Here is an 18098-nt window from a genome sequence, read left to right as displayed (position 1 = left end):
AGCCTGAAGAATTTGGCAAAAAAATAAGAGGTTGGATCTTGGTAACAGATGATGCAGAGGAAGCAGGTGCTGTTACTTCTTTACTCTTCTGCCTGTCACCAGTGAAGGGATTTTTCCTAACTAAAACTACAAATTCAAATCTTTTGTCACTCGCAACTTTCTCCTACTTGTAAAGCAAGTGCCACAGCAATTGGGTGGTAACAGGCTTCCGTAATACTTCTTGAAACTTTAAATCCTAAGTTTTTATTTTTCCCTTTCTTCATTGAGGAGAATATTGAGGGGGTCGTAGTTCTTGTCTAATTGGTGCGATGTGGTCTTAAAAACTAACATTTTCTTAAGCAAGTTAAAATGTATCCCTGGATTGGGGGAAAAAACACCTCAGCGTTGTGATCATGGTGTATATAGATATCGTTCTGTCAAATAAAAAAACAGCAAGAAACTCTTCAAATCTTTACTGTTATTTCCACCATTCTTGGTACAAGACCATACTTTCTAAATCTAAAACATTTAATTGACAGGTTAATAAAATGCTCCGTTACTTTTCTGATGTACAGTTACATCAGAATGTGTATTACATTCCTTTAATTATTTGCATTCAAGGTACCTGCATGATAACATGAGAATCATTATTTATATATATAGCAGAACTGCCACGTGCTGTCAAGACTTGCAGAGAGTATGAAGCATAAGACTTGCAGTTCTCTTTGGAAAATAGTTACAAATTCCCCCCAACAACTGATGGGATAAAAGTTTTCCTTCTTTATTTCCATGATATGGGCAACCTCTTCATGGAGATCTTGGAGTAGTGGGAGTCACTTGTGCCAATTTCTCTCATAGGTATTGTCAGTATGGATTCACCCTATGCTTCTGTAACACCTTCTTCTACACACCTGGGTAATTTTGCCTCAAACCTTTCGGGAGGTCAGATGTACGCACCTGGGACACCTCTTGGCGGAGCACCTGCAGCTGCTAATTTTAACAGACAGCATTTTTCCCCACTTAGTTTATTGCCTCCATGTTCATCAGCATCAAATGGTGAGTTCTAGTCAGTGGGAAAGTAGTTGAGAAGCTAGTGTACAAATGAAGTGGCCTTATGCACTGCCTCTTTTAGGTAGGCTTGCCTAGTTTTGTTCATTTTATCATTTTTAGGTATGTTTTATACCTTTATGCAGTCCAGGTTTTGAGATAAAATTTCCTTGTGCAAGTTGTGATCTGTAGTGTGACTTTTTAGCAGCTAAGGTCATGCTATTGAGGAGTTCCTTATTCTTGCTGCAGTTAACTTTGGCCTGTTACCATATCTGACATCTTTTCAGTCATTTTGGAAAGAGGAGGTTGGTTTTTTTGTTTGAAGATAATATTCCAAGTGTGAGTTGTTAAAACTTTGTAATGGTATTTTACTAAAGCTAGCTCGATGGTGGTGATTGCTTATTTTTTGTCATGTTCTTAAAATGTGGAGCACATTCCAGGAGAAAATACTTAGGGCAAGTTCTGGTACCTTCCTCCACATTTGGCCCCTGCAGTTTTGGCTGTGCAGCGGAGGTTTTTTGGAACAGAAAACAAACTTGAGTGCTGGCTTATTCAGGGAACGTGTTAGTCTGTTTTATTGGCAAAAACGCCACAGAGAACAAATCAGAATTAAAAAAAAACAACACAAAAAACCCACAACAAAAATAAACCAAGAAGAAACAAACCCAAACCAGCCCAACAGTGTGGGTTTATTTCAGCTATGCTGTTGGATATAATCTTCAAACCCCCTATTGCTGATACACAGTAATGCTTAGCTCAGATTTTGAGTCATGTGTTGTCATTGGTTGGGGTGCATGTTCAGTAACTGACAGGGCATGATAATAATTTTACTTAAACTAAATCAATAGTGAATGTGTGAATGCAAAACTGTTACAATTATCTTGAAGTGTTTGCTGTATGAGTCTGCCATTAACAAACTACCTGTTCCCACTTGCTTGATGTATGGCTTGACATTAAAGGATAGGTTTGTGGTGACCTGAGAGGATGTGGATGCCATTACTAAGTGTTGTCATTGCTCCTCTTGCAGAATCTCCTGCTCAGTCGGTGTCTTCGGGAGTAAGAGCACCATCTCCCACTCCTTCAGCAGTGTCCTTGGGATCAGAAAAACCCAGTAATGTTTCTCAGGACAGAAAAGTTCCTGTTCCAATTGGAACTGAACGGTCTGCACGTATTAGACAAACTGGAACGTCTACTCCATCTGTTATTGGAAGCAACTTAGCTGCTCCAGTGGGACATAGTGGGATCTGGTCCTTCGAAGGCATAGGTGGCAATCAAGGTACGTAGTGTCAACAGATGCCCCTGCGCTTGCAATGACCACAGTACTGTGTTTTCTTAACTTGCCTTGGGAGCTGAAGGATGATGCAGAAGCGAGTGCCGCAAAATGTTAGGAGTGCTCTTTCTGAAGGAGTTGCAGCAGGGACCTCTGTTGGCCCTCCTGTCAGGTTCCTTGTGTCTTAGCCAAGGTCTTAGGAAACCTCAGGGCTTCTGAAGCACCCTGGCTGTGAAGGCTTATTACGCAAAGCAAGAAATAACAGGGAAAATAAAATCACAAGGTTTACAGTATTGCACTATGTGAGGATCATTGGATTTAAGAAGAGGGGAAATAAAGATGTCTTGAGATAACTGTATATTTTATTTCTGTTGATAGATTATTTTGTACAACAGGAGTTAATATTTAATTTGTAGCCAAGGTGGAGCTTTTTGTGCTGAGGATTGTGCAATTGATGTTTTTTAATGAATCAGTAGTAGCCCATATGTGGGGTTTTTTGTTCTTTCCAGTCATACCATTCTCATTTTACTAATGCAAGTCTCTTGGCTCTCCTATACTCCCATAGTATTCAATATTTCAGAATTCCTTAAAAAACTTAAGTTACTGATGGGACATTTTTTCTCAGCAAACACTTCAAGAGTCTTGGATGCAGTTTATAGGAAAGTGCTGATTTTTTTCAAATTGTTTTTGTGGGATTTCATGTTTGTTTGGGGATTTATTTTGCTTCAAATGAGGGGGAGAGAATCATGAGGCCGTGGTGGATGGGACCTCTAGACAAAAAAGAATTTGCTGTGTGGTTCGACTGGGTTGCTCAGGGCTTTATCCAATCTGATCTTGAAACCTCAGGGATGGAAACTTCTTAGCCTCTGAACAAGCTGTTCCACGGCTTGACTGAGGAGTCCGAACAGCTTAAGGGACTAACTGTGTATATGCTTTGCATGTGATGAGTGTGCTGCCCTGGAGCTTTTTCCCCCCAAATACAAAATAGATAGGATGTATCCAAATGTGTGTGTGTTGGTTTGGGGTTTTTTGTGTGTGTGGTGGTGTTTGTTGGTTTGTTTTGGTTTTTTTTACTTCACTAGTGGTCTTTTCCCCATCTGTGTAGTGAGATGCTATTCATCATTAAGGCCTTAGAAATTGAGTATGTTTACTTTCATTGCATAGGTGTAAAAACTGCACTCTATGCCTGTGGTTCTGCAATGCTGCTTGCCTTCTGCTTACTCAGTTACTCCAGCATTTAGATGTTCAGTCCAGAATGGGATTGGCTCTTCTCTTGTTGAGTATTAGGATGCTTTAGAAATGTTTCTGTATTCCTTTTCCACCCCTTCAAATATAGTTTCTGTATGTTTTATTTTGAAAAATTGGCTTTCTGGATGCCTGAGGTTGGAACTGTAGTAATACCAAACTGCCTGTGATAAATTCATGTATTTAGAACATGAGCACACATATCCAGGTGGTCGTTTTCTGGTTTTGCTTTTCAAAAGTACTTCTCTGTCTCTTAGTTCATTACATAATTCATGAAAGAATGGTAATGAAGTGGACCAAATACAAATAGTCTTCATAGTGTACATACCCTTTTGACAGCATCAAATGTGCACAGAATTTAGGTTTTTGGAGAAAAAGCAGAAATGGCAGCTTTGCCTCTCAAATGAAGGAATGTCACAGAGGTGACACTGTGCTTGCATATAACTGTTGAAAACTCCTTGCACTGGCTTGGGGCTCCTGCCATGGAGCACGCAGGTGCCGTTTGTGTTGCGCTCTGCCCCACATGCAGCTAAGTTTTAATGCAGGTAGATGTGCAGGAACTGCAAGCTGAGTGTATGTCACAGACATAAATGTGTGCAGATGTTTAGGCTGGAAAATGGATGATTCGCAAGTGTCACATACAATGCTGTTGGCATGTCTTCTGTGTGTTAGATAAAGTGGACTGGTGTCACAGCGGAATGGGGAGCCACATGATTCACCGGCCAATGTCTGATCCAGGGGTGTTCTCACACCAAGCCATGGAGAGAGATAGCACGGGAATTGTAACGCCTTCCGGTACATTCCATCAGCCCGTTCCTGCAGGATACATGGACTTCCCAAAAGTTGGGGTAATGATCTTGATATGCACGGTACCACTTGATTTACCTGTCAGTGCGTGAGGCAGATGAAAAACACAAGAGGTATCATTCACAGTGTGGTTGAGCATGCGTAAGCTAAAATGCTAAATCTATGCCTCTGCAATACATGAGGGCTAGTTAATAAAAAATAACTTGTCTGTGATGTAATAAGTATTCATAGAAAGGTTTTTCATAAATTCGGGCATTTCATTACAGCTTTAAGACAGAATTTTTTTTAACATGAGTTCCCTTTTGTCTTTCTGTAAGTGCAATAGTAGCAGTGTTTATGAATATGTACTGATTCTTGCTTTTTCCTCCCCCTAAGGGCATGCCTTTTTCTGTGTATGGGAATGCAATGATTCCTCCTGTAGCCCCCATCACAGATGGTACTGGAGGCCCTATATTTAATGGGCCTCATGCTGCTGACCCATCTTGGAACTCGCTGATAAAGATGGTTTCAAATTCCACAGAAAATAACGGGCCTCAGACGGTAATTTTTCAGTTTTTATATTCTCAGTTTTCTTTTAATGTAAGAAAGTGTGGTGAAGATGAGATAGTAGCTGTTAGAATACATGAAAATAACACTGTAGTGTTTCTTCTTTGTACTTGTCTCTAAAGGGCTGATAAAACCAGCCTATTCAGTGCAGCACTGAGTGCTGTACGTGCTTACTGACAACTTTGAAACGTTAGTCATCTCTCCAAAAATAATGTAGGTTGTCCCAAGAAAAAATTGACATCGCTGAGTTAAAGTACTTCAAAGGAGTGTGCTGCTGTTACTGTGCTCTGTGAACATAGTTGTGCTTGAGAACTGGGAAGCTGGCTTCCAGCTGAGCTTGGAGAAGCTGCCTGTTTAGTCAAAGTAGACACTGGGTTAATTACTGTAGATCAGCTCTTTTGATGATGTCTTGTAGGCAGGTCAGGGTAGAAAAGATAGTTTTACACTGTATTTTACTCAAAATGATCGTATGATTTGTCTCTTCAGTTCTGCATTTTGGAAAACACAATTGATTGGTGTTTCTGAGAAAAGCCATTTATTTGCTGTTATGTAAGCTTTCCATACCCCAAAAGGGAAAACGGCATTAGGTCTAAGGGATTGTTGCTGGGCTCTGAAAGGTGTGTCATCTTTACTGTGTTAGGAGTTCACATAGGAAGGGATTAAGTAGCTCTTCTGTCCACTGCACTGATCTTGCCTGGGTTATAGGCTTGTCAGCTAAATATAATTTAGGTATAGGGATTATGTTCTCCTAAACCTCCTGTTCGTACTCAGCCAGCAACTGATACTGTAATGGAACATCAGTAGCTCTGTTACATTATATCTTGTCTTTATTTTTAATTATTCAGTGAACCCTGTTATACTGCTACTAAACAAAGATATTTCTGGACTTAATTTGTTTGGGCATCATCCAAGCTGCAAAGAGCAGCTCCCAGCTCTGGCAGATCATGTAGGTGTGCAGAAGAGAAGGCAGTCTGTTGTGTGGCCATGGTTCACATGTTGCTCTGAAGTGGCTCATGACGGTTATGAGGTGACTTCTGGTTTAGTGAGAAAACGTTGTCCCCCAAAGAAGGCTTTGCTTTGTTATACTTGGGTTTTCCCAGAGCTGAGGGTGTTAGTATGCATTGGGGGAAAATAATTCAAGGTGCCAGAAATCAAGTTCTTGGTTGTCAGAACTTCCTAAGGTAGAGAGGAAAGATAATCTCTTGGTCTGAAAGCTGGAGGTCTTCTGTCCTTGCAAATAATTTTGCACGTGAACAGAATCCTGTTAATTTGCCTTGAGAACAGACCTGGCATGTTCAGAGGGAATACTTACTTCACTGGGTCTAAAGGGATACATTTTTCCCATGGAACAGTAAAACATGTATTAGATCAGTGTTGCTATGATGGAGGATCTAGTGGGCATAAATAGCATTGATTTCTGTCCTTGACATTGCTATGAAGGAAGGCAGTCAGGCTGAGTGGAAATACTTTTTTTGCCCGAAGTAGAAAGGAGGAGGAAGATGGAACCTTTGGCCATGGTGAAAAAGTACATGCAGAAGGATTAAAACCTCATTTCCTTCTTTTCTTACCTGAATTGCAGCAGGATAAAACCGGTGGTGAAAGGAACATTTTTGTAGTTTGAGTGATTGCAATGTGGTGTGATGTTGAGCCTTAGGTGTAGTGAAAACCGTAAGCACTGCAGAGTGATTTTTTTTGGCTTTGGAACTGTTTTGAGCAGCCCTGAAGCTTGATGTTAAATGAAACTTTCTCTTTCAGGTGTGGACTGGAACTTGGACACCTCACATGAACAGTGTGCATATGAACCAGCTTGGCTGAGTGGGATCAACTTGCTAGCCTTGAGATTCCTTTTTTGCAGAGGAAAACACAAATGGCAGAAACAGTTTATGTGCTCCCAGATCATTCTACTGATGTGCTTGACTGAAGTGTGTAGGCTTTTTGCAGAAGAACTTACTAACTGACCTTTTTCTGTGAACATTGTGACCGCCCATTCCCCACCATCATACGTTTCAACTTAGTTAGCCTTTACTCTTTCCTTTCCTTTCCTTTTTTTTTTTTTTTGACATAACTTTCTGTTGAAGCTGTTCTTTGGCTGGTTGGTTTTAGTACTGTAAACTGCTTCTGAGCAAACACAGAAAATTTAGCAAAATTATGTAAACTTGATCCTGAAGTTTTAGAATGGCAAATAAATGTACAATTGTTTACATAACAAATGGCTAAGCAGAAAGTAAATTTCAATATGTCAGTATAGAGGCTCTACTTTATGTAGACTTAAATTAATGTGAGATATGTACCTTCATATTCAGAAATCTGGATGTTTCCTTCATACATTAAACTATTAATAAGCATAACTTTTCTACTTGTGTAATTTAAGTACATTATAAAAGAAAAAAACCACAAAAAAAAACCAAAAACAAACAAACCAAAAAACAATGGGCATTATCAGAGGGCTTTTCCCAAATCTGTGTTGTGTTTTTTTTTTTTTTTTGAGAAGGCATACATCGATTGTAACCAGATAATAAAGAGTTTCCATTTTCCTTCTGTCAAAGGCTTTTCAGCAAAAAGCACCTGAGAAAAACAACAGCCTTTTGGCATATTCAGAGTTGTCTCCACTGAGAACTCTCCTACTTGCCCAGGAAACAGGGTTAAATGTATCACACTGCAGCATCTATTAAAAATTATTCTTGTAGTTGGGTTCATGCAGCAAGGTCTGTTCTGTTCCATGAGCGCTCCCAAAGCTTCTGTTCCTCTGGTTCCTTTCTTTATCAACAAAAGTAATTTCAGAACGTGCATCCTTGTTGTGTGTTAGTTCAGGAATGAGACTTTTGCAGTTTTAGCAGAGCTTCACTGATGAAAACCAGCTCCAAAGGAAGGCTTATTTCAGAATAAGTTCTAGTAGACAATGTCTTACTCTGAACTGGGTCCCTGCCCCATGAAGGTTTGTTCCAAGGGAGAATTTCCTTATAGTCATGGTCAGGAGCTGTCACCTTTGCTTACAGTTGCTCGGAGTGAACAGCAGTAGCGGGAGGCGAAGCCTTGGGGTCCTGTGAGGCCAGGCTCGGTCAGCAGTGATACGCAGCTCCAGTCAGGATCCCCGTGCTGTTTGTGTACATCTAGTTTAAAGTAGTAAATCTGTAAGTTGAATATATTTTTTTTGTGCAGGACAAGTGGGGGCCAGTGTGATCTGTTGCTGGCTATTCTACATGCAGGAAGGCTGAAGAAAAGCTTGTTTTTTCCTTGCCGTGTCACTTGGAGGCAACAGTTAATCTCCTGAGAGATACAATCTGAGGAAGAAATATCCCAGATGAGTTAAACAGGCTGCTGTTAAGGCTGGAATTTAAGAAGTGTTATTTTATATTTATTATGGTACTCATTGGAAAGCCAGAAGAAAAAAAACAAACCCACTTGTCCAAAGAAGCATATTGCCTTTTAAATATTGTAATATCGGAGATGTCCAGAAAGTTTGTGCTTATTGATGTCCATATACAGGCTATTAGGTGATGCTCTAAATAAAAGTAAGCTCCTTTTTCCAGCTGTCAATATGTCAAATGCATTGTGTAAAACTGGTTGTAGCAAAATGGGTACCAGACTAAAGAACTAAGAAAAAACAATTGAAACTCCACTTCAGCACCATAGTGTGAGTTGGGGAATAGTGCCCTTTCAATCTTTACTATGACCTTTAGCCCTCTAATAAAAATTTTTGCTTGAGCCTTTAGTGCTATGTAGGATTATTTGCAGTCTTATTCTGCGATAATCCTACTGAGAAGTAGTGTCTGTGTTTATTACAACCATGACATCTGTGGGTCAGAAAGCAGCATCTGAGGGTGTGTGGTTTCTTACCTGTGTTTTGTTGACTTAAACAAAAACCCCGAACTATATTCGAGCTGTGGCTAGGGCTGCATAGGCTGGATGCCACCTGTGGGGCATCAGTGATTAAATGAAATCCTGGGGGATTTGGAAGTCTTGTGTGAGGAATTTTTTTTTTTTTCCTCTCGCAGATACATTTTTTTTTTTTTTAATACTTCAAATGTAATGCTTTCTATTCGATCAATAAAAAAGAAAAAAAAGGAATATATACTTGTGGGACCTGGCAGGTCATTCTTATTTAAGAAAAAGAAGAAGAAAAGCACGTTTAAAGGAAGGCAAGTAGGTGTAGGTCTGGGAGCGGTGTGCGTGTGGGAGTCCTGGGGCTGAAAGAGCAGGGGCCTAAGCCCGCCCTTTCCGTCTCCTTGCCCCGGGGGATGCAGGAGCCCCACGGCTGCTGAGCGGCTGCGAATACCCCGCCGCGGCGCCTGCCCGTCCCGCTGCCCTCAGCCGCCATGGCCGCCGCGCCGCCGGGAGGGCGCGCTGCGCTGGCGCGTGGCGCATGCGCGGCAGCCGCCGCCCCGGGGCAGAGCCGTTCGCCATGTGGCGGCTGGCGCGGCCGGGCTGGCGGGCGGCCGCCGCGCCCGTAGCGGCGGGGAGCGGCGGTCCCGGCGGCTGGTACGAGCAGCTGGCGCAGTCGGTGCCCGTGCACTGGGCGGAGGAGGGGCTGGCGGCGGTGCAGGCGGCGGCCGGGCTGCCCTGGTGGGCCACCATCGTGTGCAGCGCCGCCCTGCTCCGCACCGCCGTCACCTTACCGCTGGCCGCGCACCAGGGCCGCCTCCTGGCCAAGGTGGGTGCGTCCCCCCTCCTGAGGGCGGCCTCGCTGCGTGAGGCGGGGCGGGGGGCCCGGCTAGCGCCCTCCAGCCCGCCGTGGGCGGTATTCCCTCGGGGGGACTGGTAGGACGGCGGCTCCCGGCCGCGGTGGTGTCCTGCGGCCGGAGGTGGGGGGTGGGCTGCTCCGTGCCACGCGTGTCCCGCCCCACGGCGCCGCCGCTGGGTGGCCCTGGCGCGCCGTGTGCCCCTGCGCCGGGGCACGGGCTGCAGGCCTGCGGGGCGCCGCGCTCCGGGAGGCCTTCCCGCGGCAGGGGCCTATAAGTAATACAATATGAACACGTATGAATAAAACTGAGGAGTGGGGGTGCGCTGCTTCGTGGGGGCTGCGTGGAAATGGAGCTGCTTTAGCGCAGGAGTCGGTGTGTGCAAGGCGCCTTCCGTGGTGCGCTGCCTGAAGGCGCTTGCCCAAGCCGTCCCAATAAAAACCTGAAGTAAACCAGCCTTCAGCGCTTCCCAAATAACTTCCCCCCCGAGCGAGGAAAACGGTTGGAGTTACTGAAGAGGCTGGAGGAGCCTTTGCGGCCCTGCGGGGCGGTTCCCAGCGCTGTCCCGCGGGGGCCGCCGGGGTGCTGGCACAGCTGCTACAGCTCCATCCCCGCTGGAGTCCCTTGAGCCTTTGTTCACCTGGGTGAAGGTCGGGCTGGGAAATGCAGGTGTGGTTTTTGCATCGGGTTCTTCAGTGACGGTCCCTCAAAGAGCATTGTTGTACGAGAAACAATTTTATTGCAGTGTGTTTGCGGTGGGTTGTGGGTTTTTTTAGTTTGTTTTGGTTTTTACGGTTAACGCTTCCTTTCCTTGTGATTGCAAAAGTGAATACAGTATTACATTCTTATGTAGGGGGTTCTCTTATTCCTCGGGATAGTGACTCCAGTGACTGCAAAGTTCTATCCTGCTGGGCCTTAAATCTTTTGGAGGTGTCATTAAAGGCTTTTCTGTTGAGTATCTTGTCACAGTTCCTGAAAGAAGATTAAAAGTTTCTTATTCAAAACAAACTATAAAATCTAACTCTGTATTTATTTCATTTTTTAGTAAGATAGCATCTTCGATTGTTACTGTAAACACCTCTCACTAGTATTTTCATGTTATTTTGCTTAAAGGTACAAGGTGCTCAGGGATGTGTGTCTTGTCCTTCGCAGTCATTTTTAATATCTGTGCAGTATCAGGTGGGAAGAGGAAGCAGTTGTTTCATGTAACTGTCCATAAACACTTTTCCTTTTCTTTAGCTAGTTGGAAAACTTGCAGCCTGAGATTAAAAAACTAGCCGAGCATCTTCGCTATGAAGTTTCTGTTCGTGGAAAGCAACTGGGTTGGTCTGAAAAGGTGGCCAGGTAAGATGGCAATTTTATATACCTTATAAATTCATTCCATATTGAAGGATAGCAGGAGGGAAAGTCTGTATGTTCCACAGAAGATTCTACCATTAGCCGAAGATTAGATTTTCTTGCCGCTTCTATGACTTACTTGCGTTTCTTGTATTGCTGTTCAGATTGTATCTGTTTTAAAGCTCCAGACTGGTGATAGATTTATGATTACAGGGCCAAATCCAGGAATTTTAATTTTTTTTGTCTTTATGTGCGGGTAAACTTTCCTTAGCTATGGTGGTACCTAAATATTGCTGGAACTTGAGGTGTGAATGGTTGTGGTCCTGTTCCTTTGTTGGTGTAGTACCACACGCGGTGCAGTAGCAGTGTATCTTGGCTGGGATACTGGGGATCACACAACTGGCTGATTGCCTCTGTATTGAGGTAGTTATGCCCCAGTTCAGACAAAAAGCACTGTGAAATAAAATACCAGACAAGTTACTGGTCACTGCTAATGGTGGTTGGAAATTTTGTTGTGAAAAGCTGCTTTATAGCAATAGGGCCAAAAGTTGTGAGGGATGGGGGTTGGCAAAGGAGAGGGGCATGTCTGAAGAGGAAAGGCTCAGGCTTTCCAGAGTTGCACATTTGATATGTACAGCCTGTGGGAGTGTTATTTCAGAATTTGAGAAGTTATTCTGTAACAGCTGTTGTGAGAGGAGTTTGGGTTGCTGTTTTTTTTTCTTTCTTTCTTTCTAAAAGGTTCCACTTTAAGAAAAACCTGAGGAGGGTTATTACAGAGCTGTACATTCGAGACAACTGCCATCCCTTCAAAGCCACGTTGCTGGTGTGGGTACAGATCCCGATGTGGGTTTGCGTGTCCCTCGCTTTGCGCAACTGCAGTGTTGGTGCCATGAGCTCAGAAGGTGATTCATCTGAACAGACACACTCTTTTAACAGTCATTTTTCATTCAATTGCTGTTTTTACAGACGCTTCTTTGGTTAAAGTACACCATCTCCTGCGCTTGACATATAAGCTGATACAAAGAATACTCCACTGCTAGGTTTTTAAACAATACAGTTTTAGGCATGGATAAATATAAAAATAAAATTCAAAGGCTTTGATTAGGTACATTGGGCATGTTGTACTGGATTAAACTGTACTGCATGTAATCAAAGAACTTGTGTCTGGACCCCACCTGTACTTTTCTTTGGTTTGAACTCTTCCAGCAGGGATTTGCAGCATCCAGAGCATCACTGGTCTCTTCTTATATGTTCTCGTTATTTGTAATAGTGCTGTGAGCTTTGCGGGATGCCTCTTCAAAAGCAGTATCAAGAGTCTGAGCTCTGGGAACAATGTGAGGCATTTTGTTAGGCTGTGTGAGCATTTAATTATTTTTTGGTTTTCTGAAGAAAGGTTTACTGGGGGGTGGGTGGGAATTGTCTTGGGATTTTTCTGGTTCACAAGACAGGGATATTTAGCAAGTAATACTACCTGTACCACAGCACATTCCCTATTAATCTGTATTTTTTTCTTCCATGTGAATTTTCAAATGGAGTACTGTAGGCAAGATGAATGCATGGGTTGTTTTTTTTAATAAAAATATGGGTGTTTTTATTTTGTAGAAAACAGTTTATAGTTTGTTCTTCTAAAGCAGGGGTCCTCAAACTTTTTAAACGGGGCCGGCGTGTGGATGAAGTGGCAGGCAGCCATCTGCGGCTGCTTGGTTTTTCCCCCCCCAACCCCCGGCGGGGGTGGGGCGGGAGGGTCTGTAAACACCGGGGGCCAGACTGAGGACCCTGGGGGGCCGTATCCAGCCTGCGGGCCGTAGTTTGAGCACCCCTGTTCTAAAGAAAAATGCAACAAGTTATATGGTTACTAAGAAAAATGTAATTATTTCCAAAATCTAAAGTGTGTACTTACTGTAGGTTACTGCATTGCGTTATTTTCCTCACTGTCTTGTAAAATGGTGGTTGAGATCAAGCTAGTTTTTATCGCAGGTTTACCTGAGTCAGTGGCTGTCATTAGCTAAGCTGGATCTCACCTGGTGTCTCCCATCATTCTTTACTTGTGTTGATAGCAGGATGCCTTGACATGCAAGCTGTTAAACCAAAGTTTCCTGCTTTAATAGTATTACCTGTGTAGATAAAGTGTACCTAGAAGCTTGGATGATTTGGTTGTCATACATGGTACAGTTCTGACCAGCTTGAGGTAGCAAATCATACTTAATTCCGTATTTTCTTTATTTTTATAGTTCAGGGACAGTTTTCAGCAGGAGGAGCGTTGTGGTTTACAGACCTCACGGCACCAGATTCTACGTGGATTTTGCCAGTTTTGCTTGGGCTCGTGAATTTGCTGATAGTGGAGGTACGTTGATGGAATAAACAGAATGATTGGAAAGGGATTATTTCTTTTTTCTAGAACTGTGAGACAGTGTTACCCACTTATAAAACACAGTAATGTAAGGGTGATCTCAGCTTATCGGTGCTTTAAATGCATTGGGCAGCACTCAGAAATAATTTGTTGTGTGCATTTGAATATGTGGGTATCTTGTTTAAAGATGACAAATTCTGATGTGATATGGATACTTGACCCGAGCCTCAGTAAAATTTAGTCTTGACTCTAAAGTTTCTCTTAGAATGATGTTCTAATGAGCTCCCTGGGTGTTAAGCATCCAGAAGCACATGTTGGGGTTTTGGTTTATTCTACCCGCCCAGTTATTTCTCCCCACCTTGTGGACAAAATTAACGATGCCTTCTTAAAAACTTGAAAAAATCCCTAACTTTTAAAGGTTGCTGGGGAGGTAAACCAACACAAACAGAAAAGAGAAAAAAAGTCTTCCATTTTCCGTTTTTGGAGGTAATTTGATGGAAATATTTTTCTTCTTGATTTTTATGTCAGGTGTTCTCATCAAACTCTAACCCTGTGGATTTCATTGTTACTCCAGTTTCTTCTATGTCATGTGGACAGAGTGTGTCTTAGAGAAAAAAAGTCCGTATGTGACTGTAGACCTGATTCTGCTGTCGTTTAGTTATCCATCAACCATTTGTGGTCTGTTTCCTGTTGGCAGCCTTCTCCTCGAGGGCTGTGCTTCAGGCTGGGGCTTTGGCATGTGGAGATGTGAAAAAGAGACAGACTGTGTAAAGTTACCTTAACTTGAAATGATTGTCAGCTGCTCTGCTGGGTTGTTACAGTATTTTCTACAAAGGACTGAACATGTAAAACTTCAAACATGTTAAATGAAAGACTGTAGCAGTATGTTAATTGGAACAGAGGATGCAAAATGAAAGTAATACCTGAACAGGAGTGCTGGGTTACAGGAAACCCCATGGTTGTCTTTTTTTCTCATTTTAGTCATTTCAAAAAGACCTTATGTCTGTGGGTTTCTCCCTTTCAGATCTTTGCTTCGCAAAAAATGGACGTTTCCAGGTTCCAGAAGCTTGCTACAAATTTCTTTCGAGTGGTGTCAGTAGTAATGATCCCTGTGGCTGCAACGGTCCCCTCTGTAAGTACAGTCTTAATGATGCATCTGTTAACCTCTGACTCTGGTATGTTCCTAGTGCTTCAAGAGCAACCCAAATGCCTGGTGTGTTTAATAGACCATGCTCTCTATTACAGCATGCCTTAAAACACGTAAGATGTTTTGTGTACACATGCATTTAAATTCATAAACCTTTTACAGTATTTTTGTTCAGAGGGAAGAATCTGCAGACTTACTGTTTCTAAATTACATTTTTGCAATTTAGGGCTTGGAAGGACATTTAGAGCAGGTTAGTATCCTCTCTGTGATCTCAGACATGAGAGGAACATTTATATAAGGATATAGAGACAAAAGTTTGCTAAGTGTTTGCTTACTGTAAGGAGAAAACAGCATAGTTCTTATATCAGGAAATTGTCCATAATCTTGTTAAAACACTTCTAATTTTTACCAGGTGTTCTACTTCTGGGTATTTTTGCAGTGGTTAGCAAAAGCAAAGTATCTAGTTGTTTGGCGCATCACCTTTAGTCTGAAATAGAGAAGTTTACGCAAGTTTAATATGAATTAATTTATGAACTGTTGTCAGATTCCAGAGTAGATGACTTTTTTTCCCCAAAAGAGCTGAGAAAGAGTGAAAAATACATTTGAAATGGAAGCCATTATTGTTATTGAGAGAAGTGGGGTTAGGTGAGTTATTTTTCTTGATAACTGGGAGTAACCAGTTGTAGAGGAATGAAGGCAGTGGGTTGCTTGACATTGATAACATGCAGCTGTGGCCTTGCCTCAGAGGCAGTGGGTTGATTGACATGGATGATGTGCAGGTGTAGCTCGTTCTGCTAAGTGGTTAAATAGCTCTGAGGAGAGGCTGGCTGGAGGAGGAGCCTGGGGAAGGAAGAACCCAGAGGTAGCGGAGAGAAGGAGCAGTGTGGTCTGGCCTCAGGAGGATGGAAAAACAGCACGGACAGTAGAATCTGACTGATGGTAAAGCCCTGTTGCAGCCTGCTAGTTTTACTTGTGCTGTGACAGTTGGTGCCCTGTGTGAGGAAAATTGATTTGGATCAAATTGCAACAGCCAGTGGTTGTGGTTCGTGAATAGCTGCCTAAAACTGTAGTGTTTTCATTGTGTCTAGGGAAGCTGAACTCTGTATTTGTCTCGTTGCAGTCTATGTCGTTGTACTGGCTGTCCTCAAGCTTCGTGGGACTCTCGCACAACCTGTTGCTGCGTTCTCCAACCTTTCGTCGGCTGTGTTGCATACCAAGGACCAAATCTGACTCTAATACTCCTTACAGGGATATAGTGTCTGCCTTGACTACCAAATACAGCTTTAAGAAATGATGTCATTTGAGCTGTCAGAAGAGCTGTCCCACAAATCTTGCATGGGTAATTAGGTAGTGCTGTTTTACTGAGCTGTGCTTATTTACTGTAAAAAGTTGCAGCTGGAATTATATTTATTTTCCAAATAAAGCATTGACTGTCTGGCTGTGAAGAATGATTGTTCAGCACAAGTGTGTCTTTATTGGGAAGTTTTGTTTCAAGGGTGGTTGTTTTGCAGTTAGAATAATCCAGTAATACAGTTTTGCCTCCTGAATTGTCGTAAGGAATTGTGCAAATGAATATTAAATAAAACTGTGACTCAGCTAGGCTGCCATCTTGTAGTGAAGCTGATCTGACTTACGGGTTAGCAAACAAGTTGTGGGATGAGGGAAAGACTAGATGGTCTGATGCTGTAGTTAGTGGTTTATTTAATTAAGACAGTGGCGCAGATTGATTGGCAAACTGTAGTCATTCGATGTCCAGGTGGTTTATGTGAGTTTTTCTAACAGTTCTGATAGCTCATTTCCTGTATCTGCAAAGTAAACTAGGTTGTTGTCAGTGTCTCGGACACTAGATGGGGAGTTAGGAGGACAAGTTTCTTATATTGTTTTTGGTGATCAGCTGTTGAGTGACAGTGCTCTGTTTCTACCTGATTTCTTTTTCCATTAAAAGAGTAGCAGCTGCTTATTGTATATGCTGAAATGAGGCATGTAGCACCCTGAAAAAGAGTGAATGATGGTGAGAAACCAAATACTTCAGCTGTATATCAGATCTCTTTTTCAACATAAGTCCTAAGGGTAAAGTGCAAATATTTTATGTCTTAAAGGACCCTGTGTATGATTTTTATTTTTTTTTATGTGAACATTGGTGTCCTTCCATGTAGGTAGTTCCTGCAAGGGTATTCACATCTTGCTTTGCTCTTCATACCATGTCAGCAGACATGTTGTTGTGAAAGTTATGTGCTTGAACGGCCCTTTGCACAGAGGTCTGTGTGAATCTGGTATAGTGAAAGGTTGTCCTTTTTTCTTTTTTTTTTTTTCTTTTTTTTTTTCTTTTTTTTTTTTTTTAGAGAAGCAGAAATTGGGATAGAGGGCAAAGCATAGCTTATATGCTTTGCTTTCAGATGGTTGTCATAGCACAGAGTCAGGATGATTTGTGTTTTCACTGTTCAAGTTGGTGCTTATTAATCTTTGATAATAGAAAGCAATGTTTAAAATAACTAGGATTTTTTTTTTTTTCATTACGGAAAACTATTTAAGCAGTGGGAAAGAGAGAAGCAGGTGGAATACCAGGCAGCTGTAGATGACAGTAACAAGCCAATGGTCACATGCCTTTGTTGTGGTGGGAAGAACCTGTAGTCTTTTCTTTTGTTGGTTTGTTTCCTAAACCCTGAGCAAAACATGGGGTTGAAGAAGTTTATCAAGGTTTGGCATGTAGGTAGGAGAGGGATGTTTTTCAGAAATGTTTTTTGAAATTAAATGTTCCTACTTTACAGTCCTGATACTGCACTGCAGATTGTCTGTTAGTGGATGTATTTTTGCTAGGGGAGTGCATGACATTCTCTCATGCTCGCTTCAGAAGCTTTAAAGAAGTCATATAAATTCTATTTTCTTACTGCATTTTATTTGAATTAATATTGCCATATGGTTTCTCAGGCTGCAATCTACCTGTTAGACAGGATTGAATGACAGCAGTGGTGGTTGGGCATGGTTTCTCACTGTAGGATTGCATAGTCTGCTGGTGGCAGGATACAGGCAGGTTGTTACGCTTATCTGGCAGTAGTTATTCACGGAGTTGGGTCCTGGCAGTGGCCTGGTAAGGTGATGAGGGGAAAGTGAAATCCTGAGGTGCCTGGTTGAGGGGAGCAAGTGTCTACTGGGCTGTATCGGCAAGAGTGCAGCCAGCAGCTGAAGGGAAGCAGTTGTTCCCTGGCAGTTCTGGAGGCTACATCTGGATGCTCTGTCTAGTTCTGGGTTCCCTGGTCAAGCACATCAATGTACGGGAGCAGATCCAGGATACTGAGACAGTCACAGCGCTGAAGCCTGTGGTGTGCTGGAAGAACTGGGTTTTTGTTCAGCCTCTAAAGACAGCCTTGCAAAGAGGCAGGGGAGACTTACCGCTGCCTGCAAGCAGTGGGAATTGGCGAAGGACATGGAGCCAGACTCTGCTCAGGAGGGTATAGAGGAAGGATGGGAGGCAACAGGAGCAGGTCTGAAGACAAAAAATTCAAAATTGATATAAAAACATGTGTTTTATCTTGAGGATGGTTCAGCACTTGTTTTCCTGGGCAATTGTGGGATCTGTGTTATCAGAGGTACTTGAAACTCCAGCTGGATGAGGCCCTGAGGGACCTGCTTTAATGTGCCCTGCACCGAGCAGGGCTTGGACTTGAGATTTCCAGAATTCCCTTCCTAGCT

At 42.6% G+C, this 18098-nt stretch overlaps 2 protein-coding genes across 7 annotated transcripts in view; both read left to right on the top strand.

The window, feature by feature from the left end:
- Positions 1-7585, top strand: part of ANKRD17 (ankyrin repeat domain 17) — a 95025-nt gene extending 87440 nt beyond the window's left edge. For 5 of the 6 annotated variants that reach the window (XM_080407960.1, XM_080407959.1, XM_080407964.1 and 2 more), the window contains 5 exons: positions 838-1035; positions 2054-2302; positions 4214-4389; positions 4724-4888; positions 6650-7585. In XM_080407960.1, coding sequence (XP_080264086.1) covers positions 838-1035; positions 2054-2302; positions 4214-4389; positions 4724-4888; positions 6650-6709 — 848 coding nt within the window. In that variant the 3' untranslated portion in view covers positions 6710-7585. The remainder of the gene's footprint in view (positions 1-837; positions 1036-2053; positions 2303-4213; positions 4390-4723; positions 4889-6649) is intronic. The other variant, XM_080407961.1, reaches the window with a different exon arrangement.
- A 1611-nt stretch (positions 7586-9196) lies between these two features.
- On the top strand, positions 9197-15859 carry COX18 (cytochrome c oxidase assembly factor COX18). The gene is made up of 6 exons (XM_080409869.1): positions 9197-9545; positions 10817-10917; positions 11650-11813; positions 13143-13255; positions 14286-14393; positions 15529-15859. Exons 1-6 carry the CDS (start codon positions 9258-9260, stop codon positions 15700-15702), a joined length of 948 nt encoding a protein of 315 aa, XP_080265995.1. The 5' UTR covers positions 9197-9257; the 3' UTR covers positions 15703-15859.
- Positions 15860-18098: the final 2239 nt, after the last annotated feature.

Source organism: Falco punctatus, assembly GCF_963210335.1.
Source record: "Falco punctatus genome assembly, chromosome: 1".
Taxonomy (NCBI): Eukaryota; Metazoa; Chordata; class Aves; order Falconiformes; family Falconidae; genus Falco; species Falco punctatus.
The sequence above is the reverse complement of the archived record's forward strand: the minus strand, read 5'-3'. Positions and strand labels throughout refer to the sequence as shown.

What these genes read in the sequence shown, in the direction of transcription:
- COX18 (XM_080409869.1), top strand. Translation starts at nt 9,258, where the DNA reads ATGCGCGGCAGCCGCCGCCCCGGGGCAGAGCCGTTCGCCATGTGGCGG. An exon ending in AGGGCCGCCTCCTGGCCAAG is followed by an intron (nt 9,546 to 10,816) that starts GTGGGTGCGTCC and finishes TTCTTTAGCTAG; the next exon opens with TTGGAAAACTTGCAGCCTGA. An exon ending in TGGTCTGAAAAGGTGGCCAG is followed by an intron (nt 10,918 to 11,649) that starts GTAAGATGGCAA and finishes TCTTTCTAAAAG; the next exon opens with GTTCCACTTTAAGAAAAACC.